Source organism: Mercenaria mercenaria, chromosome 14 (assembly GCF_021730395.1).
Source record: "Mercenaria mercenaria strain notata chromosome 14, MADL_Memer_1, whole genome shotgun sequence".
NCBI classification, from domain to species: Eukaryota; Metazoa; Mollusca; class Bivalvia; order Venerida; family Veneridae; genus Mercenaria; species Mercenaria mercenaria.
The window spans coordinates 6,297,312-6,324,844 of NC_069374.1; the positions used below are offsets into that span (position 1 = coordinate 6,297,312).

The 27,533-nt window shown below is 35.6% G+C and overlaps 2 protein-coding genes across 4 annotated transcripts in view; one reads left to right on the forward strand and one right to left on the reverse strand.

Annotated features, from left to right (window-relative positions):
- Positions 1 to 17,211, reverse strand: part of LOC123526251 (myoneurin-like) — a 37,394-nt gene extending 20,183 nt beyond the window's left edge. For all 3 annotated transcript variants that reach the window (XR_008366957.1, XM_045305320.2, XM_045305318.2), the window contains exons 1-4: positions 17,106 to 17,211; positions 11,236 to 11,463; positions 5,126 to 5,282; positions 464 to 1,015 (exon numbers count right to left, since the gene is read on the reverse strand). Coding sequence is in view for 2 of the 3 variants with exons in the window: in XM_045305320.2 (XP_045161255.2) it covers positions 464 to 1,015; positions 5,126 to 5,282; positions 11,236 to 11,322 (796 nt within the window). In the remaining variant the exon portion in view is untranslated. The remainder of the gene's footprint in view (positions 1 to 463; positions 1,016 to 5,125; positions 5,283 to 11,235; positions 11,464 to 17,105) is intronic.
- Positions 17,212 to 22,619: 5,408 nt separating this feature from the next.
- Positions 22,620 to 25,463, forward strand: LOC123527980 (uncharacterized). The gene is made up of 3 exons (XM_053522732.1): positions 22,620 to 22,788; positions 23,507 to 23,713; positions 25,003 to 25,463. Exons 1-3 carry the CDS (start codon positions 22,695 to 22,697, stop codon positions 25,284 to 25,286), a joined length of 585 nt encoding a protein of 194 aa, XP_053378707.1. The 5' UTR covers positions 22,620 to 22,694; the 3' UTR covers positions 25,287 to 25,463.
- Positions 25,464 to 27,533: the final 2,070 nt, after the last annotated feature.

Consider the following 27,533-nt stretch of genomic DNA (forward strand, 5'->3'; position numbering starts at 1 on the left):
ATTTTAAATTAGCACCTACTTGGTGAAAAATAAAAATAGACTGAACAAGACCCTGAAACTCTTCAAGAAAGGATATCAACATAACATACAGAAGTTTCAAACCGTGTTAACATTTTACAAAATTTCAAAAACTAATATTAGTTATAATGTTAAAATTGAAGAATTAGCAGTTTGCTTCACAGTTATTTTTTCTAGATAATCTGAAGTGACTTCACCTCCTGAAAACACATTAAAACGAAGACTGTCTACAAGTTAGTTCATTCAATGTCACAATGAGTCAGTCATCAGTAAAAAGTAAAGATACAGTAACAAGGTTCAAATGTTAGTGTCTAAACATGCATATCATTTCATACAAGAATGTGTCTAAAATTATAAAAAATATATATATGCAAACTGCAATTCCTCATTTTTTTCAAAAGTTCTACTAAAATCTAGTCTAAAATCAAGTTGAGACTTTACTTACTATATGAATTTTGATCTGCCTGGTTTCCATCATTCTGTCCCGAGGAACCGTAACTCTGGCCCCAATTGTCTGATGATGACAAGGAGTTATCTCCCATTTCCACGCCAGTTACCTCTACGTCATTATTATTGCCTTGGGGTTCTATTTTGACAGTTTGGACGGAATCACCCACATCATCCTGGCTAGACGATTGACTAGAATCAAATGATTCATTAGGATTGCCCGCCTGGTTTGCAAGACCAGAATCATCTGCTCCTGGGAATTCATTGTCCCCTTCGGCAGTAACCGAGTCTAGAAAGTTATCCGAAGCATCGGCAGTTTCAGATTTTAATGTCATGTTAATGTTATTGCCCTGTTTCATACTGGTTATTGCATGCTGAGAAGACATCGGGAATGATGGCGCTGAGGTTACAGAAGTGCTCGATCCAGGAGATGATATGGAGTAAGGTGCTGGGCGAATACGGGGCCGCTGACGCCTGGCTGGTGGCATCAAGGTGCGACTTCGACTATACTGCTGAGACTCTGCCTCCATCGACTCCTTTCTATGCTGACCTGAAATCGTGTAACAATTCATGAAATTAGAGAGACAGCAATTTCAATATGTGTTTAATTTAAGTATTACACTTTTTCAACATGTTTAGTTATGCTTTTAGTCCTACATATGCAGTTTAGGTTAAATGGTTATTTCCCAACTTTCATGGTCGAGGATGACCACAGCTGACCTTTCTGGCAAGGACAGACATATAAGGAGAACAATCAACCTCAAAGCCAGCTACACCACATGCCAACCTGAGCAGGGCTCAAAGCCAAAATGCCGAGGGCAAGAGATTAACTACTCAGCTACAGAGGCCAGTAACCCTATTCAGATTATGTCAATCCTAAATGAAATGTTCACAAATAATTCATACATATGAAAAATAAAACTGCTATGTTTGCAGTTATTAGACCATATTGGATAATTCTTATACAGGTAACTGGTGTCCAAAAGATGAGTGTGTGTGTTATGGGTTCAATGTTGTTTTTCATAGTATTTCAGTTACGTAATGACAGTCAGTATACTTTTAAGGTATTGGACCCGTAATAGAGTACCTCCTTTTTGAAGAGTATTCAATTCCTACCATAAACCTACTTTGACTGCAATTTTCAGGGGGGCGTAGGTTCAAGCCCCATTGGGACCAAATTTTTTTTCCCCATATTTTCCTTTTTTCTAGTAAATTTTTACTCCTTTCAAGACTTATTATGGATGTATTGTACAAAAGTGGAAACTTTTCATTTTATAAGCGATTTTTTGCTGTTCAAGTGAATTTACCTCTGAATCAGCAGGGGTAGAGTTAGACATCTTAACAAATACTGAGTTACATGCGGTAAAAGTTCTCTATTTTGCTTTCATTCTTTAGATTACATATTGTGAAAGAAATGCAGGTAGGTTTTACTTCTGCCCCAAGGTTATTTTTTAATAAAGTGAGCAAAATTCAAAACAGACCCACATGATTTGACCTTAATTTTTCAATGTTGGAGTTAGAATTCTGTCTCATTAAATCTGTTTACTTGAGGCACCCTAGAAAAAATTATATTTACAGTTTTATTTCGTGTTTTATAATTGTTTAACAATAGTTTGATGTTTCTTTTATCAAAATTAATGCTGTAATGAATTCTCTGCAAATGTTTTTGATAGTGGCCATCACATTGAAATCTGTCTCTACTTGAGCTCGAGGAAATACCATAAACTATACAAAATTTACAAACAAGAGCTGTCTAATGACAGCGCGCTCGACTATTCGAAGAATTGATTGAAGAATGGGGTCAAAATATTTCCACAGATATTCAGACAAAAGAAATAAATAGATTAGACAAACAATGTTCCTGTATTTCTTTGATTTAGATAAGTCTTGCACTAAATGGCAATGTATGAACCAATTTCTAAGTCCAAAAAAGGCCATAATTCAGTCAAAATAGTTATGTACTCTTGCCTACAGATGGAAATCATAATGATAAACAAGTGTTCAAAGTTTAAAAGCCATATGTCAAATAGTTTTGACAAAACGTGGACTTGTATGAAAACAGAACCAATTTCGAAGTCCAGAAAGGGCAATAATTCAGCCAAAATAGATGACAGAGTTATGTACCCTTTCCTACAGATAGAGACTATTATACTAAACAAGTGATAAAAGTTTCAAAGCCATATGTCAAACACTTCACAAAAAAAATGAACTGTTACGGAAAACTTTACCAAGATTTCCAAGTCAAAAGGGGCCATAATTCAGCCAAAATCCTTGATGGAGTTATGTACTCTTGCCTATAACTGGATATGGTGATGGTAAACAGGTGCTGAAAGTTTCAAAGCTTTATCTCAAAAGACTTTGTCAAAATATGAACTGGTACGAAATATTAACCAAGATTTCTAAGTCAAAATGGGCCATAATTCAGCCAAAATCCTTGATGGAGTTATGTGCTCTTGCCTATAACTGGATATGGTGATGGTAAACAAGTGTTGAAAGTTTCAAAGCTTTATCTCAAAAGACTTTGTCAAAATATGAACTGGTACGAAAAACTTAACCAAGATTTCTAAGTCGAAAGGGGCCATAATTCAGCCAAAAATCCTTGATGGAGTTATGTACTCTTGCCTATAACTGGCCATTGTGATGGTAAACAAGTGTTGAAAGTTTCAAAGCTTTATCTTAAAAGACTTTGTCAAAATATGAACTGGTACGAAAAACTTAACCATGATTTCTAAGTCAAAAGGGGCCATAATTCAGCCAAAATCCTTGATGGAGTTATGTACTCTTGCCTATAACTGGCCATGGTGATGGTAAATAAGTGTTGAAAGTTTCAAAGCTTTATCTCAAAAGACTTTGTCAAAATGTGGACTGGTACGAAAAACTGAACGAAGGTGTGACGCCGACGCCGACGCCGTGGTGAGCAGGATAGCTCTACTTATTCTTCGAATAGTCGAGCTAAAAACGGCACGGTAAAAGTTGTTTAAAATTTTAATACAGTGCGAAACATGGTCAACTTTAAGGATATACCAAGCAAATGCCATTTTTTAAACATTACTATTAGGGGTCCAATACCTTAAGTGTTAATGGATTCTGTACCAGTTCTGATACTGCATTGTTTCCTGCAAGAAACCCAAACATGAATCAGGTGGAGCACAAACATTGTCACACATTGTCTTGTGTCAAAAATCTTCAAAGAGAACATAAACCTTAACTAAGGCTCAAACTAGGGACTTCTTGATTTATAGTCTCGCTCTCTACATTATAACCATTATTATGCTGGACTTGATTGATTTTGCCTTTGCAACCAATGCAGATCATGACCAGCTTGCACATCCATGCAGTCTGATCATGATCTGCATTGTTCGCGTACAGTCAGTATCATTTTGGTAAGCACCCCTTTTAACAGTTAATGGTACTGTCCAAATTGAAAGGAGAAGAATTCTATTAGACTTGTCTTTCATTCTTATCTTTTCCAGTTTTGCCTTCACTACAGTATGACATAATTATGTAGCAATAATATATATATATATATATATATATATATATATAGTCTACTTTGGAAATAAATATGTTTAAACTAAATTGAAAGATGGACAAGTTCATTATAATAAGGGATGGGAACGAATACAGAAATCAATATTCGAATATTCGGTTTGCCATATTCTATTTGAATATTCGGCATGTTTTAATGGAATTTTTAAATTCTTATTAAGTGACTGGCATATACACCATTTATTTTATGCTCTTCAGTGAAATACTGAAATTTATCTGTGAAATAAAATTGATATTTTCACTGTTTCAAACAGTGAATTTTTTTTTTTTTTTTCACTGGTACGGAACTACATTTGAATGCGTAATGATAGGAATTATAAATGATAGGATTTCCTTGCAAAATATTCTTCAGTAAAGGTAAAAAGATGTATAAAAATAATAAAAGGATCATAGATATTTTCATTTATCACGATAGTGAAATGTAAAAACAATCAGGAACCGTAATAGAGCTATTTATTTTTTTCTACAAAGACATCCTTACGTCACGACATTATGATGTTAAGATGCGATATCTACAACTTTGGTATTGTTTTCGAAAAACAAAAATCTAAAATTTGTTACATAAAATGGCACCAAAAAAAATGAACAAAAGATAAAAAGATACCACATTTACACCTGGTGCTAACTGTTAATCCGTAACAATGACCCCTGTCTGTTATGCATTGCATTGTTAATAAGACAATTTTTGACATGCATCACATTTACACTTGTTGCAAACTGTTAATCTATTTACAACGGTAGCCCCTGCCAATTATGCATTGCATTTTTCTTGTTAATTGGACATCTTTATTAATTTGATATTTCGATAAACGAAACACGACAGAACAAACGGTTTTATTCTGAAAAATTAGCATGCCTATATTGCCCCAAATAAACTATACTTAATATATACTAATTTACGAATATTCGAATTTGATTTTCATATTCGAATATTCGGCCTATTTTCAAATATTTGAATATCCGAATATTCGTTCCCATCCCTAATAATTTATACTTTATAGAAATTTGGTAGGGTACGAGTTAAATAAATTTTCAGGTATCCAGAAGCAAAGTAGATTTTCATCCATAATTATTTAACAACCAATTATATATATTCTAAAACTGTACATACTTTTGAGACAATATCCTAGGAACTGTGCCTTGATTTCATCCCGTCCTTCAAGGAACCCCTTGCCGGTACTGGAACCTAAATGAGACAGGGAACCATCATGTACACTTGCTGTGAGAATGATTGATTCTTCCCCAGTCTGGTCAGACAATTGCTCCATCTGTAATACAATATAAAAGAAAATATGAAATAAAACTTAAACTGTGCCCATGGGATAAAGTCCAGTTAAACTTCAGAAACAATGCAATGCTTTACTACCTTCTACACAATATTCTTGGTTATCTATAAGAATATCTTGCAAAATCTCATGTTGGTAAGTTTGTCCCACTAGTCACTGTCAGAAAACTAATTTTCATGGATTTTTTAGAGAAATCATTTTTCGTCTTAAATGTGTGGGTTAGTTGATTTAATTCAAACTTAAGTTTGTGACTTCACTTTTGAGTCACATTCCTGTGAAAAGCCAGCAGAGCTAACATAAGGCATAAATAGCCTAATTTTAGCTTTGCTGACCCACTCTTTTTTATGCCTTAATGACAACGCTAAAGATGGCTGGAAAAAAGCTGCAATGGATTGTAATATTTAACTTCACAACAAGAGGGCCATGATGGCCCTATATTGCTCAGCTGAGTAGAGTTGCTTGCTTGAACAAATTTCTTAGATAAAGCTTTAAAAAACAAGAAAATTAGGAGAGTGGGTCAAGGAAAAGATTACGCAAGATTACTTTTGAAGTCTGTAAAACAAAATATTACAGGTGGTCCAAATCCTTTAAGTTTTGCTGTAGCTTAAAAAAACATGAAAGTAGGTCAGAAGGTCACAATGATGGTCACTGAAAGTCTGTTTAAAAGTTGGCATGCAAAACTATACATGCCATCTAAATTTCAAAGCTGTATCTTAAAAAACAAGAAAGTAGGTCACATTCATGGTCACTGAAAGTCAGTTTTAAGACTGGTGTGCAAAACTGTACAGTCATGTCATATGAATTTAAGGCTGTATCTTAAAAACCAAGAAAGTATGTCAGTAGGTCAAGGTTACAGTCAAGTGACCCCCTAGTTACTTGGGGTCATAAGGTAATTATAATTAAACTGTCTAGGAAATGATCAGATAATTTTTGAAGTATTTTTTCCTATATAACTCATAAAAACTATGTGACCCTCGGGACGGGGCCTCTTTTCACCCCAGGGGCATAATATGAACAATCTTGGTAAAGAACCACAAGGCAATCCTACACACCATACATCAAAGGCCTAGGTCTTGTGGTTTCAGACAAGAAGATTTTTTTTTCCCTATATAAGTCTATGTAAAACTTGGAACTCCCGGGACAGGGCCTCTTTTTACCCCAAAGGCATAATTTGAACAATCTGATAAAGGACCACTAGGCAATGCAAGATACCAAAAATCAAAAGCCTAGGCCTTGCAGTTTCAGACAAGAAGATTTTTAATAATTGTTTTCCTATATAAGTCTATGTTAAACTTAAGACCCCCGGGGTGGGGCCTCTTTTCACCCAAGGGGCATAATTTAATTAATCTTGGTAGAGAACCACAAGGCTACATACCAAACATCAAAGGCCTAGGTACTGTGGTTTCAGACAAGAAGATAATTGATTTTTTTCCTCTCTCGTTTCTGTAAAACTTGTGACCCCCTGGGCGGGGCCTCTTTTCACCCCTGGGTCATAATTTGAACAATTTTGGTAGTGAACTAAAAGGCAAAGCTACATACCAATATCAAAGGCCTAGGTCTTTTGGTTTCAGACAAGAAGAATTTTAAAGTATTTTCCTACAGGAGAGATCGTGTTTGTATACAAATCCGTTGTATTTTCTATTCTTAGAAATGATAAGACAAAGGTCGGGTGGGCAGATGCCGAGCGACCATGTTTTTTTGTAAACATGGAAGTTTTTCTAAAGTCTTAAACTTTCTAAAAACACAAATAATATTAATATTTTTTGATCAATGGAAAGGATATAAAACAAGCAATTTATTGGTTACTTTTAATTACTATTTCGAAATAAAATGGATTAATTATGAATGCTTAACTTTGTGTTTTTTCTAAAACTTTGGAGCATCGTTACGCCGCTATTAAAATCATATGTCATTTAAAATGTTTTTTCACCTTAAAAAGATATTTAAATAAGAAAATCGTAAGCATTTCAAAACTTTTTGAATTTTTAAAATCCATAAATTAGCGATAAAGTTATTAAACAAGAGGGCCAAGATGGCCCTAGGTTGCTCACCTAAGAAACACTCCATAACAGTGTAACACAGGTTTGACCTAGTGATTTCATGGAAACAAATATTCTGACCAATTTTCATTAAGATTGGACCAAAAAATTGGTCTCTTGCGATAAAACAAGCATTTTCTTAGATATGACCTAGTTTTTGACCCTAGATGACCCATGTTCAAACTTGACCTAGATTTTATCAAGGCAATCACTCTGACCAAAATTCATGAAGATCAACTGAAAAATACAGCCTCTATCACATACAGAAGTTTTTTCTTTGATTTGACCAAGTGACCTAGTTTTTGACCCAGATGACCCATATTCAAATTCGACCTAGATTTCATTAAGGCAATCAACCTGATCAAATTTCATAAAAATCAATTGAAAAAAACAGTCTCTATCGCATACACAAGATTTTTCTTTAATTTGACCTAGTGACCTAGTTTTTGACCTCAGATAACCCATATTCAAAATCGACCTAGATTTCATCAAGGCAATCACTCTGACCAAATTTCATGAAGATCAATTGAAAAATACATCCTCTATTGCATACACAATGTTTTTCTTCGATTTGACCTAGTGACCTAATTTTTGACCCCAGATGACCCATTTTCGAACTCGGCCTAGATTTTATCAAGGTAATCATTCTGGCTAAATTTCATGAAGATCAGTTGAAAAATACAGCCTCTATTGCATACACAAGTTTTTTCTTTGATTTGACCTAGTTTTTGACCCCAGATGACCCATTTTCGAACTTGGTCTAAATTTCATCAAGGTAATCATTCTGACCAAAATTCATGAAGATCAATTGAAAAATACAGCCTCTATCGCATACACAAGGTTTCTACGTGATATGACCTAGTGACCTAGTTTTTGACCCCAGATGACCCATTTTCGAACTCGGCCTAGATTTCATCAAGGATATCATTCTGACCAAAATTCATGAAGATCAATTGAAAAATACCGCCTCTATCGCATATACAAGGTTTTTCTTTGATTTGACCTAGTGACCTAGTTTTTGACCCGAGATGACCCATTTTCGAACTCGACCTTTATTTCATCAAGGCAATCATTCTGACCAAAATTCATGAAGATCAATTGAAAAATACAGCCTCTATCGTATACACAAGGTTTTTCTTTGATTTGACCTAGTGACCTAGTTTTTGACCCAAGATGACCCATTTTCGAACTCGGCCTAGATTTCATCAAGGTTATCATTCTGACCAATATTCATTAAGAAGTAGGGATGGCAACGAATATTCGAATATTCGAATATTCGTTCATGACAGGAATATTCGAATACTGTTTCACTATTCGAATATGCGTAAAAAGTATCAGCTCATAAGAAATAAATAGAAACAATGTGAAAGAAGCAGTATGTTCGTCTATCTAATTTACCAAAATTCGCTTTCTTATACGTGCGAAAATGGCTTCTGTCACTGTCATACGTGTCACTTTGTATATTAGCGTGCCGAGATTGTACATCGCTATGGTGATGACATCGCACCCTGTAGTAAATACCGCTAATTGCTTCCCTTTAGAAATTTTATTGGTCCCCAATTGATGTTAATCCGTTACAAATCGCCTTGTTTTCGGTAGGTGCGAACCGCGTGTAATTAAAAATCATCAGAAAGCACTTAAACTAATGACTCGGATTTCAATCAAAGTCGATTTAAGATGTATTTGAGTAAAGAAAAATGCCGAAAAGTGTTGAAAACAAGTCAAATGTGATGAATATTATTTTCATGTAAAACGGATCATCCTCTTGATAATAAATGCATTTCGTATGGAAAAAAATATTAGAATCTATTCAATATTCAGACAATGAGTAAAGTTAAGCAAAATATATCTTTTATTGGACTCCCCCACCCCCACAATCTTAATTTTACACCTCGTTTGATTGAAAATATTGTTCATGCTATTACGTGAATCTACTGTCAAAATGCAAGAAATGCCGCCTGTCTTTTTATAGTATTGCACGCGATCATCCGTGTGGAAAGAACCTTACTTACGGGAGGGCTACATCCATGTAAAAGTAAGTAAAACATATATAAATTATACGTAAATGAAGGCAAATAACATATATTTTATATTCAAAAAGATGAACAAGCGATAAGAACGATTAGTCAGTCTTAATCCGCCAATGTCTGAATTACTTCCAGCGTAAACGAAAGTAGAATTAATGCAGATCGCTGCTAAGGCAAGGGTACGATAAATTCATAAGATTTTGAGTTGATTTGTTGATCATTTGGTGACTGAATATTCGAATATTCGTTCGGAAGGTTGACCGAATATTCGAATACCAAAATCGCTATTCGTTGCCATCCCTATTAAGAAGAATTGAAAAATACAGCCTCTATCGCATACACAAGGTTTTTCTTTGAGTTGACCTAGTGACCTAGTTTTGACCCGAGATGACCCATTTACGAACTCGGCTTAGATTTCATCAAGGTTATCATTCTGACCAATATTCATGAAGATTAATTGAAAAATACCGCCTCTATCGCATACACAAGGTTTTTCTTTGACTTGACCTAGTGACCTAGTTTTTGACCCGAGATGACCCATTTTCGAACTCGGCCTAAATTTCATCAAAGTTATCATTCTGACCAATATTAATGAAGATTAAATGAAAAATACAGCCTCTATCGCATACACAAGGTTTTTCTTTGATTTGACCTAGTGACCTAGTTTTTGACCCCAGATGACCCATTTTCGAATTGGCCTAAATTTTATCAAAGTTATCATTCTGACCAATATTCATGAAGATTAAATGAAAAATACAGCCTCTATCGCATACACAAGGTTTTTCTTTGATTTGACCTAGTGACCTAGTTTTTGACCCGAAATGACCCATTTTCGAACTCGGCCTAGATTTCATCAAGGTTATCATTCTAACCAATATTCATGACAATTAATTGAAAAATACAGCCTCTATCGCATACACAAGCTAAATGTTGACAGACGACGGACGACAGACGACAGACACCAGACGACAGACGCCGGACATTGAGCGATCAGAAAAACTCACCTGAGCATTGTTCAGGTGAGCTAAAAATCAGCTCCCATACACAAACGATGTAAAAACATTTGTTTAGCCCACCACCAGATAAACATGTGTGGATGACGTCACGGCGATCTCTCCTTTATAAGTCTATGTAAAACTTGGGACCCACGGGACGGGGCCTTTTTCACTCCAGAGGCATAATTTGAATAAACTTTATAGAGGACCATTAGATGATGTCACATGCCAAATATTGAGGCTCTTAGCCTTGTGGTTTTGGACAAGAAGACTTTCAAAGTTTCCCCTATACAAGTCTATGTAAACCATATGACCCCAGGGCGGGGCCATAGTTGACCCTAGGGGAATAATTTGAACAACCTTGGTAGAGGACCACTAGATGATGCTTCATACCAAATATAAAAGCCTTATGACCTGTGGTTTTTAGACAAGAAGATTTTTTAAGTTCCTTTTCCGGTTACCATGGCAACTAGAGTTCTGTATGGAATTCAATTCTTTAAACAATTTTTCAAGAAGACTATCCAAGGAACATCCCTGTGAAGTTTCATCAAAATTGGCCTGGTGGTTTAGGAGGAGATGTGGATTGTGAGTGTGGACTGATAGATGGATGCCAGACAGTGAGCGATCACAATAGCTCATCCTGAGCCTTCAGCTCGGGTGAGCTAAAAACATTTCACACAACCAAAAACTACCAACAACTTAAGAACTAATAGCAGACTTTCCCGGAAGCAAAAGGCTTGTGCCTTTAGTAGTGAAACCAAAATGCCACACCAACTCCTGTGCAAAGTTCTCCTCTTACCCTAATGTCTTAAATATTTCCTTGAAAAAGACTGCAGTAAGCACTTAAAAAGTTTTCTGGATCTACTGTACTTACCAACATCTGAATTTGTGACTTGAGGACAGATTTCAGAATGGCTTTATAACCTGGAATCTCCTTCAACACATCTAGTTCTGTTGCCATGGTTACTGCAAGCTGGTGAACAACCTGTGAATAATGAAGTTTCCCCCTTCAATTTAGGAGTGAATCTGACTGTTTCTATCTATCCATGCAGTAAGATCAAGTCATCAGTCTTTGGTTGTGCCAGTCTTCAAACCATCTGACCTAAAAAAAAAATTATAACAAACTTAAGCCAGTTTTACTTAGAATCATCTTGGTTAATTCCGGCTCAAGTCAGATCTGTACAGAGAAAAATAATAAGTGTACATCTAGGCAAGTAACCTGGAAATGGAAATAGAGATATTCAAAACTTCTATGACAGTTTGTGTCAAAATTCACAGAAAGTTCAGCCATTAAGTCATAGTCATTGTATAAATTTCATTTATTATTGGAAATTTCAAAACAGCTTTATCTTCAGGAAAATATTGATATAACTAGAAAAGCGCACGTCTCCCACAACTGCCTAATCATCTGAATAGAAGTATAATATGAGTCAACCATGCACCAAGACCTCAACTGCCTATCATCTGACATGATTAAATCTTGGGGACATAAAGTAGTATATGGATTCTTTATTTCCCCCAAGACCTGAGCAATTTTCGGTAATTCAAGGGCCATAATTCCGAAGTGCCTGGGCCAATTTGGCTTGTTATCAATCTTGGCTAAGGACTTATTGGCAAACACATTTTGTTCAAGTTTGGTGAACATTGGATGAGAAATGTTCAACTAAAAGAGTATGGACAAAATTTGTGACAGACGGACTAATGGACACACACACAGGGACAGGAGTAAATCAATATGTTTTCCACCACACAGTGATGTGGGAGACATAATTATATACCTAATAGTCAATCATCTCTTACACTCTGTTTCCACACTTTTTCAATGTCATGGTTTCAAAAAACTGCTAGAGACAAATTTGTGTGACATCTCAGGTATATGACTGCAAGAAAACTTGTTTGAGCTACTGTTTCTATATTCATATAAAAATATTTTCCCATATAATGCTAAACTATACAACATTTCTGAGGCCACAGCCAAAAGTAACTGAAAAATCAATGACTACATTTCTATGACTTTTTTCAGATTTTGGATCTATGTCATTCTATAGTATTGGTTCTGTTAACATGGAGCAGGGCTTTCAGTAGGTTCTGAAACTCAAGAGTCATTAACTCTTCAGCCCAAATTTTCAAGGGTCAAAATCAGATTTTCAAGAGTCAGATCAGCTTTTCAGGGGTCAAGCTATACAGTATATAAATACTGTTATTAATGCAACTCCTATAGTTTATCTAAAACAATGATATCAGTCATTACAGATGTTCTTAAGCAATTCATATTTTAGCTGTCTTAGTTTGCCCATTGCCTAAAGGTGGTGGGGTTTGGTGCTTTTCATGATTTTATTCTCGGCAAATTCTTCTAAATAAGAGCTGCTTTGGCGACAGTGATCATACTTTTCTTAAAATTTAATGCAGACTTTTTATTGGCTTTTTATTTAGATTGTACAACAAAAATCTTTTAAGAAATGATAACAATAGCACCGCCTTGCGGGTGCTGATGCTCATCTGATTTTTTTTTGTTTAATTTTTATTAATAGAAAAATTGTCCTACCCATAATTTTCTAAGTCCAAAAAGGGCCATAATTCTTGCAAAAAGCAGGATGGAGTTATGTTTCTTGATGTACATAGTCAGTTTATGATGGTGAACAACTGTTGCAAGTTTCAAAGCAATAGCTTGAATTTAAGAGAAAAGCTGACCTAAACATAAAACTTAACCAATAAATCTGATATTTTCTAAGTCCAAAAGTGGCCATAAGTCTTGCAAAAAGCAGGACAGAGTTATGTTTCTTGCTGTACATGGTCAGCTTATGATGGTGAACAAGTGTTGCAAGTTTTAAAGCAATAGCTTTGATAGTTTATGATGACCTAAACATAAAACTTAACCAAGAAAACTGATTTTCTAAGTCCAAAAGGGGCAATAATTCTTGCAAAAAGCAGGATGGAGTTATGTTTCTTGATGTACAGGGTCAGCTTATGATGGTGAACAAGTGTTGCAAGTTTCAAAGCAATAGCTTTGATAGTTTAGGAGAAAAGTTGACCTAAACATAAAACTTAACCAAGAAATCTGATATTTTCTAAGTACAAAAGGGGCCATAATGGCATAAATCTTGCAAAAAGCAGGATGGAGTTATGTTTCTTGCTGTACAGGGTCAGCTTATGATGGTGAACAAGTGTTCCAAATTTCAAAGCAATAGCTTTGATAGTTTAGGAGAAAAGCTGACCTAAACATAAAACTTAACCAGGCAACGCCGACACCGACGCCGATCAAGTGATGACAATAACTCCTCATTTTTTTCCCAAAAAATCATATCTATGAGCTAAAAATGTCCGAAAATGGCGGTCGCGAAAACGAGTGACAAATATGGAAAACAAAAGTACACATTTAAAATTCTTGATAAAATACCTGTTATAAATTTCTTTTTTTCACCATACCACTTATAATTTCTGCTTATTTAAAGCATTTTATTTGTTTTGGACCAAACAAAGCCTTGGCAAAATAAATTTGCTATTGACCGTGACGGCCCACCGGCTCATTTAATCGTATCTAGCACACAAACACGATAATCTAAGGCTGCATTGTTTATCAATAAGCTTTTACACATTGATCAATAGACACCTTTGATAATGACCGGGCGTTATTGTACTAAAAACAAACCGTGAGATGACCACGTGTCAGTCGGCGCGTGGCGTGACTGACAACTGTCAGAAGCTAATTAACATATGACGCTCCGCCTACTGCCATACTTCCACTTTTGCCAGCGAACAATATTGAATTTCACTGGGATTTTGATTGACAAGGCGCAGAATTTTCGAACTCAAGACGCATCAAAGTAAATTTCCGCGAGTCAAGCCGACACACGGGGCATATTTTATGCGGGTCAAATATGAGTTTTTCTCGATTTTCGCGGATCAAGACCTTGGGTCAACCGAATGCCCTGATGGAGTATATGTTTTGACATGATGCTGGTAACACTGGTGTTTCAAGTTTTAAGACCATAATAAATTAAAGGATTTTTTCCAGAAGAAGACTGACCTGAGGTAGAAATAATTCAGATCCCTGTTGGTCTTTTGTTGGTGAATTTTGTATAAACTGCTATTCAATTTGGTTAACAAGCCAATCTATTTCAATAATACCAAAGGGAAGCATATGCATCATTTTAAATTTTATATTTGCAGCCACGAAACTTGGTGACTTTCTTTTGGTACAGCGAAAAGCTTGTGAGGCGGAAATTTCATGTGATCATGCACTTAGTACTAGGAAATATTTTTCTTAAAGTCATCAAATCAGGGTTCTTACCAGATTTTTTGTGAGGTGGTTTTTATACCCCCGGGAAATCAAACAGGAGGTGGAACTTCAAAAGTAGGGGGTTTTGACATTTCAAACTTTATCTTAACTTGTTTTGATAATAGCTTATCCCTTGCCATTGAAGTGCATCTCAGTCCGACCCAGAGTGTTGTTTATCTAGATCTAGGACGGTATATCTGAAAATTCAAGGGATTGGTTAGATCTTATTTGATTTTATTTATTTGCATTAAGCCCACAAATTTAGCGTTGACTTGTATTTATAAAATACAATAAAACTAATATCAGAAATATTTTCTTACTTTTATTTCGGCTCTGATGCTGACTAATCAGGCATTGATAAGGATTTAGACGTAACCCTTACACCTTTCTGCCTAGTGCAAATAATGAGATATGAAATATCAGAATGTAAAATTGGTCTACCCGAGGTCTCATTACTTAGACTACATTCGGCCCATCCATCGTCTAGCCTAAATAACATGACATTTTGGGACAGCGCAATAACTTTTGACTGCCGCTAACCCATTAGAGGAATGACAACTATAAAATATCAATTCATAAAATAAGTCATCCCAGTAACAAATGAGTAACCTGACTAGCCATGGGACACCGCCTACCCTTGTTGTCTACTGAACAAGTCTGTCAGTTTTTGTTTTGTCAGGCAGACAGCAATTATTGCTTACGTAAAACCACAAAAAAAAAACACGTGTTACACTGCGTCCATATTATATCTAAAAATAGACACTTTGGAATTCCTCAAACTGTTCATTTTTTCTTCGGATTGATCCCCTTCCTGGTCGGCAATTTTGTTGTGTGAAATTACGTACATGAGCAATTTTCTGTATGTTTCAGGTCGCTATTTATATGAGAAAAACATACATATTTACATGAAGGAAGTGTCTAGGGGTACGGATCCGTACCTCTAGAATCTGATTCTAGAGGTACGGATCCGTACCTCCAGACAAGCCTGTTAGGGGTTTTCTAGGGGTACGGACCTCCTTTTTCTACAGATTTAGGGTTATTTATATCTTAAATTTTGTTGAAAATGAAATAACAAATAAGTCTTAACCAGTCTTCACTTAAAACATGGATCTAATTGGTTTACAGATACCAGCGTTCACCCGATTGTTTACCTTCTCTTTCAAAACCTAAATAACCGAGGAACTCCAAATGAATACACTGTTCCGTGCCGATTAGTTTGTTGTCAAATAAACTGTTGATAACAGCTAGATTAATGAATGAATCTATCCCTTAAATGAATTCTATTTGAAATTCGATCAGCAAATAAATAAATAAATAAATTACGCATAATAATATGCACCAATTTATTTTGTTATTTAACAAGGTATAATGATAATTGGCACGGAACTGATTGTTTAATAATCAATTAAGCGACATTAAGTAAAGAAACTGTATGTGAAAACGTCCCATGTATCTCGTAACGGCTTCCAAATGTGTGAAAAACATAGATACACTAAGGGTTAATTATCAATTAAAAATAATTTTCCCCAACATATTTAACATTATTTTGTTTAATCTTTATATCTTTTTTTCTGCCAGTTCGAATCCTCATGATTTATTTGGTGTTCCTCGGTTATTTACGTTCCGAAAGAAAATGTAACAAATCGGATGAATGTTGTTATCTGTAAACCATTTAGATCCAAGTTTAAGGTGAATTCTGATGAAATGTTATTTGTTATTTCATTTCAACAAAATTTGAAATGTAAATGACCCTTAATCTCTAGAAAAACGGAGGTCCGTACCCCTAGAAAACCCCTAACAGGCTTGTCTAGAGGTACGGATCCGTACCTCTAGAATCAGATTCTAGAGGTACGGATCCGTACCCCTAGACACTTCCTTACATGAATGGGAACCCTGCAAATTGCAGCTCTGTTAACAATAATTATTATGTCTGGAATACTTAAGTATCGGCACCAAAGTACCACAATTATCCTGATCTTTAGTAGCCATTGCTTGTGATTTTGTGGACGGACCGTCAGGGGAGGTAACTAGAGTCACTGGTTTGGACTACTCTAGAATCGGATTGTAGAAGCACAAATATGTACCTCTAGACACGGCTAACTGAAATACTATACAATGTTGAACATCTTGTCTAGACTTTGCAAAAGGTACCAGATTTGCAAGGGTTGAAATTTTCACAAATTGCAATTTGGTCAGTCAAAACCTTGTCAATGACAGGAATAGTTACATGAAGTAAATATATATGCAAGAAATTTGTTTGTTAACACATGCTTTGAATCAATCGACAACTTGTGAATTACTCACAAATTATGGCCGCCATCTTATATAAAAAATGTCGGTCAAAAAAACACGAAAAAATGACTTTTTTTTCATTTAACAGCGACACATGTGCAGCAGTATAGATTTCTATGCTTACATAAAACAACTTGTCCCAAAGATATATGAAATGCACAAATAATGAATACCTAAACTGAAGAGAATTCGGCGTGATTTGTTGAAATTAAACAAAGCATCATTCCAGTCTCAATTATCTGATTACCTCCATTTTTATTGGCTTGAAGAGTATTCTACATTATTGAATAAAACCTGTCAAAGTACCGTAACATAGCCGGTATCTAGTATAACTAGACAATACTTAAGATGCTGACATATGTGATTGTACAAATTTGTCCATTTACTAGTAGCTTTTACGGATACTAAGAAACGCCTGAGAATGTCATATTTTTTCAGGGTTGTATCAGGGGTCTTAGGGGGTTGGGGTGGCCAATAATGATACCTAGCTGTGGTTTAACCCTTTGTAAACAGGCACGTATCTACACTTTCGTGCGCGTCAAGCTACAAAGATTGTGGGTAAAAAATAAAGGAAAGTCGGGTCAAAATAAATGGGAAAGAAAAATTTGATAGTGATTTAAAAGATAAAAACAGGGGTGAAAAGTAAGGTTACGGTGAAGTGTGTTCATTGTTTCAAACAGCGGTATTGAACCGCTCAATGGTTCGAAGGAAGGGAAAGGCAGGTGGAAAAATATTAAACAGGACTATAGTCCATAGGACTATAGTTCTGGGGAAAAAGGAGTATTTGTTGTAGTCCATGGTTGCAGAGATTAACTTGTAAGACAGTGGATGATAATGGCGTGATTGCCTTGTTAGGGTGATGAGATAATCTTCTATGGGGATTGCAACTAGTTGATTTGAGATAGTATACATTTAAGAGAGAGTCGGGGAGTCAATGCGCCGGTGTTCCAGCCTGCGCCATTTTAGACAGTGACCGTGATACAAAATTTAAAGACTTACTTTGGCTTAGGTGGATTTATTTTATTTACGCAAAAATCTTTGGTTCAAAATCAAAATCTGTCCGAGTAAAAGTTCATATTTATTTACATGTACCTTAAACAGAACGTCATGCTTCTGTTACATATTGAGATTTTACCCAAACCATCGTTGTGCAAGGAAAACAACACTTGTCATAATTCTCTATAAAATAAAAATTATTGACTTTATACGTTTTTACGCAAAACCTGTTCTTTGATATTTCGAAGCTGCGAATTATGTATGATTCCTCCGACAGACCAATAGTAAGGCATTCTGTTAACAGTCTTCAAATGTTTTATTTCATTTTTTCATATGTATAGACATTTGTTATATACGTTGAGACATAAATATATTGGCAGAATAGAGTTTGCCCTTTCCATTTGTTATTTTATCAACATTAGTGAAATTCTGTTTGTATTAAGTTTTAATATAAATTTGTCTACTTGCTGACAATTTTCAGTACAAATATGACACCATTTAGCATGTCAATGACACTGAAGGTGCGGCCAAAGTCGGACAAAGCCCAACGCTTTCAGTCTTTGAACCGCTTCTATTTGGTTTATTTAGGTTTGTGTGCATGGAGACCAGACTTCGGTGTGGTCTGACAAGAGTCTGATATGCCATGGACTTTAGGGGTTTGGAGTTAACTTTCATGTTCCTGCGAAGGAAACCTAGAGTTTGATTTGCCTTTTCGGTTGACCTATTTATGTGGGCCGATTGAAATATCCACGCCAAGGTATTTTGCTGAGGAGACAGATTCTAGTAGTGTATTATGCAGGTAGGTGGCCTCCATGGTCGAGTGGTTCAGGTCGCTGACTTCAAATCACTTGCCCCTCATCGATGTCGGTTCGAGTCTCACTCGCGGCGTTAAATTCTTCATTTGAGGATGTCATCCAGCTGGCTTACGGAAGGTCAGTGGTACTACCCATGTGCCCGTTTGTGAGGAAATAATGCAAGGGTCTTCCTCCACCATTAAGTGTCGGTGCGACGTAAAAGGCAACAAAATAAATAAATGAATATGCGCAGGTAGTATTGTAAGGGAAAGGGATGTTACCTTCTTGTAACCTGGAAAACTTGATACTTGGAGGGATTGAATTTCATATCCCAGTCCAACTCCCACTTTTCTAGTGTTTTAAGATCGTTTTGGAGGGTATTTGATTGCCTGACAGAGGTTAAATGACATGTATATTGCAGTGTTATCTGCGAATAGACGTACTTTAGAATGGATACTTTGTGGGAGGTCAGGCCCAAGCACGGACCCCCTGCATATCGCCAGAAGAAACAGGTATGGGCTCCGAGTTTGAACCGTTTAGGATTATGGATTGAAGCCGGTTGCCGAGAAATGGCTCGAAAACCATTTCAGAGTTATGCATTTAAACAGGACTTTCTCATGGCTCATTCAAGGTAATGTGTGGTCTCTAAGACAAATTTAGCTAACTGATGCACACCTGTGTTTGTGTCAACTTTCAGACTATTACTAAATGTGTCTTATAAAAATTCTGGACTTATGTAGCTGTATTATGTATAAAGTGTCTTTATGCTTGTTAATATATGTGACTGTGCGTTAATTTATATTTATTATATATGATATGTATATGATTGTTATATTTATATAATCAGTCTTTAGTCGACCATTTCCAATTCATAGCTTGTATAGAAATGTTAAGCAGCCGGCTTTAAATGAATAAAATCAAAATGTGTATCCAGTAAAACTTGTATCTTGGCAGTTGTAGACCGTCTCGTCACACATAAAACATACAGACAAATTCATACAGTTTGCAATTATCATCTTCTTTCTTTCAAGTACCTATATCGTATATTCGGTTCAAAAGCTTTTAGTCGGTTCAAAAGCTCCTTTGAGCTTATGTTTGTACTTGTTTGCTATCTTGCCGACTTTTAATAAATGTCATCTTATCTTATCTTATCTTATCGCTGGAATCTTTCAAGTAGGCAGTAGAATTAGTTGGACGAAATGTGCTTAACTTGATTTTACAACTTTAATCTGTATATTTAACACTTTTAACTATTCAGCCTCACTTTCTCACTGCGTGTCTGTTGATAATACCCAAAACGGAGTTGAACTGTATCAAAGGACAGACAGGCAGACGGATGGACGGGCGTATTGACGGACAGACAGACAGACAGACAGACAGGCAGTAACAGTTAATAAGTCCTAGGAGGACTGACATGAATGTGCTCTGATTCATTTTCAGTCTATAGAGCATGTACTCCAATTTGTGCTACAAAATAACAATAAGTTACAGTCAACATAAAACAGTACTATAGTTTAAATAGTAAATAAGGACTAGGCAGTATAGTAAGTCTGAATAATCAAGGTAGCTGCGGTACTATTTTCAGTTCATCGATGTATGAAAAAAGGTTTCTTTTTCGAGATATCTGCAGTACCTCACTCTTAGCAGAGCTGAATTCCATGGAACATTTGTTTAAGAGATGCAAATATTTTTTGCAGGATACGTGAGTGTAATGAAAATTTTAGTGCAAGACATACAATGGCCGCCATCGTAAACAGAAAATTTAAAATATGAGCAATAAGTGAGTCTATAATTTGCTTTTGGCCACTTCACTTGGTTTGTACTTTTCTGCCGGGAGCTCTTTTAAATTCTTGAGCACAGTATCATTAGTGACCCTGGTATCATAGAACCTCTCGAAAAAAGGATTTCAATAAAATAACACATCATTTTGTACAGAACTCAATGACATTACTTGTAAATATCCTAAGATAAAGATTTCAAATTTATAAATGATTTTTGGTTGGGGTTTATCCCGCTACCAAAGTTAAAGTGTATTTCTGACAATCATAACATCTTTATTTTATTCCGAAGCACATCTAAAGGATGTTCATGTGCTACACAAAATAGTCCCATTCATGAACAATGCGGATGAATCATCAATGAACAAGCAATTCTTATTCAACCTGTATCCACTCACACTGACCATTTAGATTATATAAGATCTATCAATGATAAGGTATTCCAGCCCATGGTTACATCACATGCAGGCAGAGTTCATCTTAGATATGAGGCACATTAAATTTGTATTTGTTTCTCATTCATGTATATTCATAGACTGGCATTTAAACAGAAAATAAATCTACCAAAAACCCGCAACCATCAGACATTTCAAGGCTTCTTTTTTTTTTTCGTCAATCGGAATACGACGGCAGCTACTCAAAATTTCCCCATTCATGTAGGTGCAACGGCAGATGAAAGTCAAACATTTTCTCGAGCTGAATATATATATAAAAAAAGTCTCTATTTACGGATTGCGTACCGGCCTCATCAGTGTTCTCCGGATTTGGGCATTTGTTCCAAACCTGACGTTTGGCGTAGATACATGTAGTTATACATGTATAAGCCTTTTCATGGATTTGGCAGACAGTTCTGAGTTAGGTTCGGTTGTGTACTCCAGTTTCAACCGGTACACCGATTTCGCCCTATTTGTACTTGTTTCAGTTGGGCTAGTTGAACGCACATCAATTCTGTACACCTGCGGGAAATGCAGAATAGCAAGGTGCATTTCGAAGTTTCGATCACGTGCCATGATCGGGATAGCAGATAGCCCGTCGAGCCCACCTAATACCCTAGTCACACATACGGCGCGGATAGCTACGCCTAGCCACGGATAGAAACGTAGTAATCCGTATCGATCCGTATCGATCTGTATTTAAGCCGTAGCTTAAAGTAGTAATCCGTATCAATCCGTACCAATTCGTACGGCTCAGATACGGATCGATACGGATTACTACGTTTCTATCCGTAGCTAGACGTAGCTATCCGCGCCGTATGTGTGACTGGAGTAATAATGAAAATGGTTATTGTTATCAAGTTGACAAAATGTACAAGATTGCAGCCGGAAGTTAAACGATGAAAAAACGACACAACAATTGGACTGTCATGAGATAACTATTGTTTAAATAGAATAATATGAGTTATCAAGACCGTTATCTATATTGTAAACATATACCATGGGGATGTTGTCACTGACGCTGTAAACTTCTCACAAAAAGTCAGAAAGTTACCAGATATATCAATGTTCCGGGTATAGAATTTTAAGCTATGATACTTACAAGAGGCATGTCTCAGATGTTCCTCTATTTCAGATATAAGCAACAGCTATCGATTAATATAGAAACATAAGTATTCCTTAAAAGATTAGCCGACTTCATTAACAAACGAGTGCGTTATCGAAGTTGCGATGCTTCTTTACCTGGCTTAGATAAAACAGTCAAGAACAGGGAAACATATACAAATTCATATTTTGGTAATTACATGTATTATATAACTCATATAATATGCCAGCATAATGTTTGTTATATACTTTAATAATGTATACCCAGCTTGATGACATTGAATGTCGAGGAAGTTTTAACTATGCTCGATTCTCTTTACCAAAATGTATGCCTTTGCTACGCCGTATGCACTACCAGATCAGTCAAATCTTCAAACGGCACCATCTAATTCTAGCCATATATATAAGTCTGGTTCACTGCTAACTATCCAAATCAGTAGCTATCACCATTCCATTGAGTTAGGGACAGGCGATCCAGTTACTAGTATAACAAAAAGTACTTGATCAGAGAACTCGAAAAATGTGCTGTGAACTAACAAACTTTTGTAGGATACTGTAGATCCTATTGATACAATACTATCATTGGAATGCTTAATTACTAAGTGTTTGATTTAAAATAGTTAATATCATATGTATTTACATAACGTTTGATCAAGATGTCGAAAGGGTTTTGGACTTTGTGTGTTATGTTTTTTATATTCTCCACACACTTACATATCGGTTACAGTGATAGACAAGATGAAGAAAATGGTAAGTAAACTCACTTTATATATAAGTAAACACTAACTATAATAGTCTAAAGTATGTTAGAGTGGATCAACATTATTTTGTGATTTTTATTAGTTTAAACATTTTGCTATACACTTTTTTCATTTGTTAATATGTTCCTTTAAAAATTACATAATTATAGTCTCGCTGTTGCGTGATGACAATCATTACTTAATTTTTATACACCATGAAATAATGTTGCCTTTTTTAAAAGAAAAAGCAGAACTGTCAACTCATTTGAGTTCACACTGCATACATACTGAACAAACACGACCATTATTGTCTCGGTCACATTTAATGAAAATATTCCAGTCATTGCGATAATCTAATTCGCTGGAAGAGACACTACGAAAATTGAATACACGTCAAAGCAAATACAAAAAAGGGACAAAGCAAAGACTTTTCAAAGCAAGTATAAAAGAGACAATGCGAAAGCTTTATACGCTTTTCAAAGCAAGTATAAAAGAGACAACACGAAAGCTTTATACACTTTTCAAAGCAACTACACTAGTGGCAATGCGAAGACCTAATACACTTTTCAAAGCAAATGCAAAAGAGACAAAGCGAAAATGTTATACACTTCTCAAAACAAGTACAAAAGAGGCAATGCGAAAATTTAATACACTTTCAAAGCTACTAGAAAAGGAGCATTGCATAAATTTAAAGCATGTTATGCTATCACTTACCTTTTATTATACAGTCCTTATGGAAGCTGACAAAGGGACTCTGACATGCTATTTCTGTCGTGGTATGGGTCCGGACAATGACTGCGAGAAATTCGAGCCTTATAAAGATGCCAGGGACGCCGCGGACGCTGGGAGACAACATGATGGTCCTGTCATACTAAAGAAGTGCTCATCACCGTTTAATAAGTCATGCATTATTGAAACATACGCTAACAACAATGGTTGGTATATTTTCATTAAATAATTTAGTTATAAGACTTAATTATGTGAATACAAGTAAATTAACTATCAAGATGCGAGAACTTTCTTTCAACGACCAGAAACAGTAACACTTCATATATTTCACTTCTACTGGCCGTGACATACTCAATCGGACATATCCATTCACAACTGTCTGGTATAATAACAGGCAACCTAAGAGTTAATTCATTTTTTCATTCTTTAAGTATATATTTTCAAATTAGAGACAGGAGAGAAGGGATTTAATTTCATCACCCGTTGTTTCGTAAACAGGCAGTGTTTACACTGGCCCACTTCGTCTACTATAATGAATTCTTTGTTTGTTTGCAAGTTTATTTAATATACTTTAGTAGCCACCGAAACCAATATGGGCGACTCCTCAAGAAGACTGTTACTAATGTCAGTTGAGGATAGTGCAAGATCCAGAAAACGCTCCACTTTCAAAAGATTCTCTGGTTCGTTTGCGTGCCAGGTGTAAAGCACCAATACTGTAGATGCTTAGTGTTTTAAATTCGAGAAGCGGGGCCTCGAATTCACGACCCCTGATTTTATGGTTTCTTAGTCAAACAGTGTTACCATTTGACCATTGTTTCCGCCCTTGGTTCTACCAGATGTGGCGTGTTCATTTTTATATTCAATGCTCTACCAGATGTGGCGTGTTCATTTTTATATTCAATGCAATCGGCACAAAAGCAGTTTCAAAAATATTACTACTTAAGACGTGGAATCAAACTAGTGATACTTGAACGTGTACGTGAACGTGTACATGTTTTAAATTCCCAAACATAATAGTTTTTGTCTGGTGATGAGTTTTCCATCTTTTGGTTAGGCAGGGTTTGTTTTTATGCTTTAGGAAGGGGCCAAATGTCTTCTGTAAATTCTGGTAGGTCAACTTGGATTAGGATGGAATACTTAACATTTTCTGGCAAAGAAAAATGGATGCCTTATCATCGATATTATAAAAACTTTGGTTATGTGATAGTTGTCTTGCTATCTGATATTACTATGCTACATTGTGCTATATGTCATACATGTCACATGCCCTTATGGGCCCTGAATATATCCGGATAAATTTAATCAAGTTGCTCGCTACATATAAATCTGCGCGTTTTGAACATAAAATATTAATCGGTTCAAGTATATTTTGAATGTGCTAAATGCTAAATTGTGTTCCTACTCACAACCGTACAGGTTAAAGTAAATAGATCTTATGCTTTTATTACAGTCGAACTTCAATGAACTTGAATGAATGTTTTCTTGTTTCTTGCAGGGGAGGTCGCTCACGTACGAGACTGTAGTGATGATAAAACGTTTGACTTTACAGAAATTGCGACAAATATTTCCAGTTACTCTCGTCTGCTCGGTCTCCGTGACAATAATGAAACCGCGTGCACATACGATGGCCAGAATATGGTTTGTCTGAGTAAATGTGGTCACAGTGAAAACTATACAGACTTTTGTAACGGCCCTCAGTTTGGCAGTACAGATATGACGTCATTTTCAAAAATATTGTTTTTGACAATAACATTTTGTTATATTTTGTTATACCCATGATATTTGTTGTGTGACCAATGCATTTGGATGCTTTTATAAATGAATAGTGTTTAAAAGTCACTGAATTATTCTACGATTGTTAGGTAAGGAATGCACTGTATAATTGTCGGAAAAATACACAGATCTGGAGACAAATCCCTGTAAAATTAAATGTTATTAAAATTTATTGAAACATGCGATTTTATATTTATTGCAATTGCAAGAAATATCTTCAAACAATATGGTCGGTGAAGTTTAGTTGGAAGAGAAAAATAGCATGCATGAAAATGGCTGTAGTCTGTTACATACAAGAGAAAAGATTGTCATCAAAAACCATTCTGAATGTGATTGACTTAAATCGATCGCACCTGTTAAGGGTAAATGCTACTGTTGCTTATACATGTATGTATATAATGCGAACATTTAAATTTTCCTACAGTCAGATTTTCTTAAAACTTTGTGTACTGACTGAGAATAAAGTTTAAAACGAAAATTTGATTCTCTGTCAGTAAACACAGTTTAAAGAAGAAATTCTGTCTGTAAAATTTTTGTCCCATGTCAGTATAGACACTGTTGCAAATGTTCTTAACTATGAACATGACAAAATAATACAGCAAAGTCCAGGTCTTTTCCATGGGCTGAATTTCTTTAAACCTTGTATACTGACTGCTAATGTAGTCTGAAACAGAAATATAAATTAAACTGCAGTTTCCTTGCCTTGATCTTGAATTATCTGCCCTTGAAAATTGGCTTTTTTAGTATGTCTTTTATTTTCAAGTGCAGATAATTCAAGATCAAGCCTGGGTACCTATGATTTTTTAGTACATATTTCCATTCAGTCAGTACACAAAGTTTAAAGAAACATGTAATATGCACTAGTTGTACGACCGTACACAGCTTTTGTTTTTCGTTAAAATAAAAAAAAAACCACCACCACCGACAACAAGAAGCAATTATGAGCAAACATGATATAATTAACAAACATTTATGTTCTTGGAATGTGCTAATCAAAGGATATTCACTTTTTTTACGGTAACAGTTCAAACTGTTTTCTGGTGTTGCGAAAACAACTGCAGAATTTGAGAGCTGAAAAGCGGAATCAGCAAGTCTAAATGTCAGTTTGACTGTTCTTGAAATACCCAGAACATATTGTTTATTTTCTTATTACAGAATAAACTTCTGCTCTGTTCTATCTTTATCAACTTCTGAGAAAATAACATGGTAATAGAGACTGAGCTCTAAAAATGATTGATATTTATTACAAATGACAACATTGCTATGAAACATTGTACTTCATGGCCCTACTGAGAATTAGTTTTGTACATCTCTGCAGTACAGGAAGCAGTTAACAGCAAAGAGAAACAGTTCATAATACAGGGAAACAGTGCACAGTACAGAAAACAATTCAAAGTACAGGGAAACAGTTCATAGTACATTAAAACAGTTCACAGTACAGGGAAACAGTCCATAATACAGGGAAACAGTTCACAGTACAGGGAAACAGTCCATAATACAGGGAAACAGTTCACATTACAAAACAAAACAGTTCATAATACAGAGAAACAGTTCACAATACAGAAAAACAGTTCACAGTACAGGGAAACAGTCCATAATACAGGGAAACAGTTCACATTACAAAACAAAACAGTTCATAATACAAGGAAACATTTCACAGTACAGAAAAAACAGTTCATAATTCAGGGAAACAGTTCATAATACAGGGAAACAGTTCATAATGCAAGGAAACAGTTCACAGTAAAGAGAAACTGTTCCGAAAACAATTCAAAGTACAGGGAAACAGTTCATAGTACATTAAAACAGTTCACAGTACAGGGAAACAGTCCATAATGCAGGGAAACAGTTCAGAGTACAGGAAAACAGTCAATAAGACAGGGAAACAGTTCACATTACAAAACAAACCAGTTCATAATACAGGGAAACAGTTCACAGTATAGAAAAACAGTTAACAGTACTGAGAAACAGTCCATAATACAGGGAAACAGTTCATAGTACAGGGAAACAGTCCATAATACAGGGAAACAGTTCACATTACAAAACAAACCAGTTCATAATACAGGGAAACAGTTCAAAGTACAGAAAAACAGTTCATAATACAGGGAAACAGTTCATAATACAGGGAAACAGTTCATAATGCAAGGAAACAGTTCACAGTAAAGAGAAACTGTTCATAATACAGGAAAACCGTTCACAGTACAGAGCAGAGAACAGTTCATAGTATAGAGAAACAGTTCATAGTACAGGAACACC

Coding starts and splice junctions, on each gene's coding strand:
- LOC123527980 (XM_053522732.1), top strand. CDS start 22,695: ATGTCGAAAGGGTTTTGGACTTTGTGTGTTATGTTTTTTATATTCTCC. Junction 22,789..23,506: donor TAGACAAGATGAAGAAAATG/GTAAGTAAACTC, acceptor TTTATTATACAG/TCCTTATGGAAGCTGACAAA. Junction 23,714..25,002: donor AACATACGCTAACAACAATG/GTTGGTATATTT, acceptor TGTTTCTTGCAG/GGGAGGTCGCTCACGTACGA.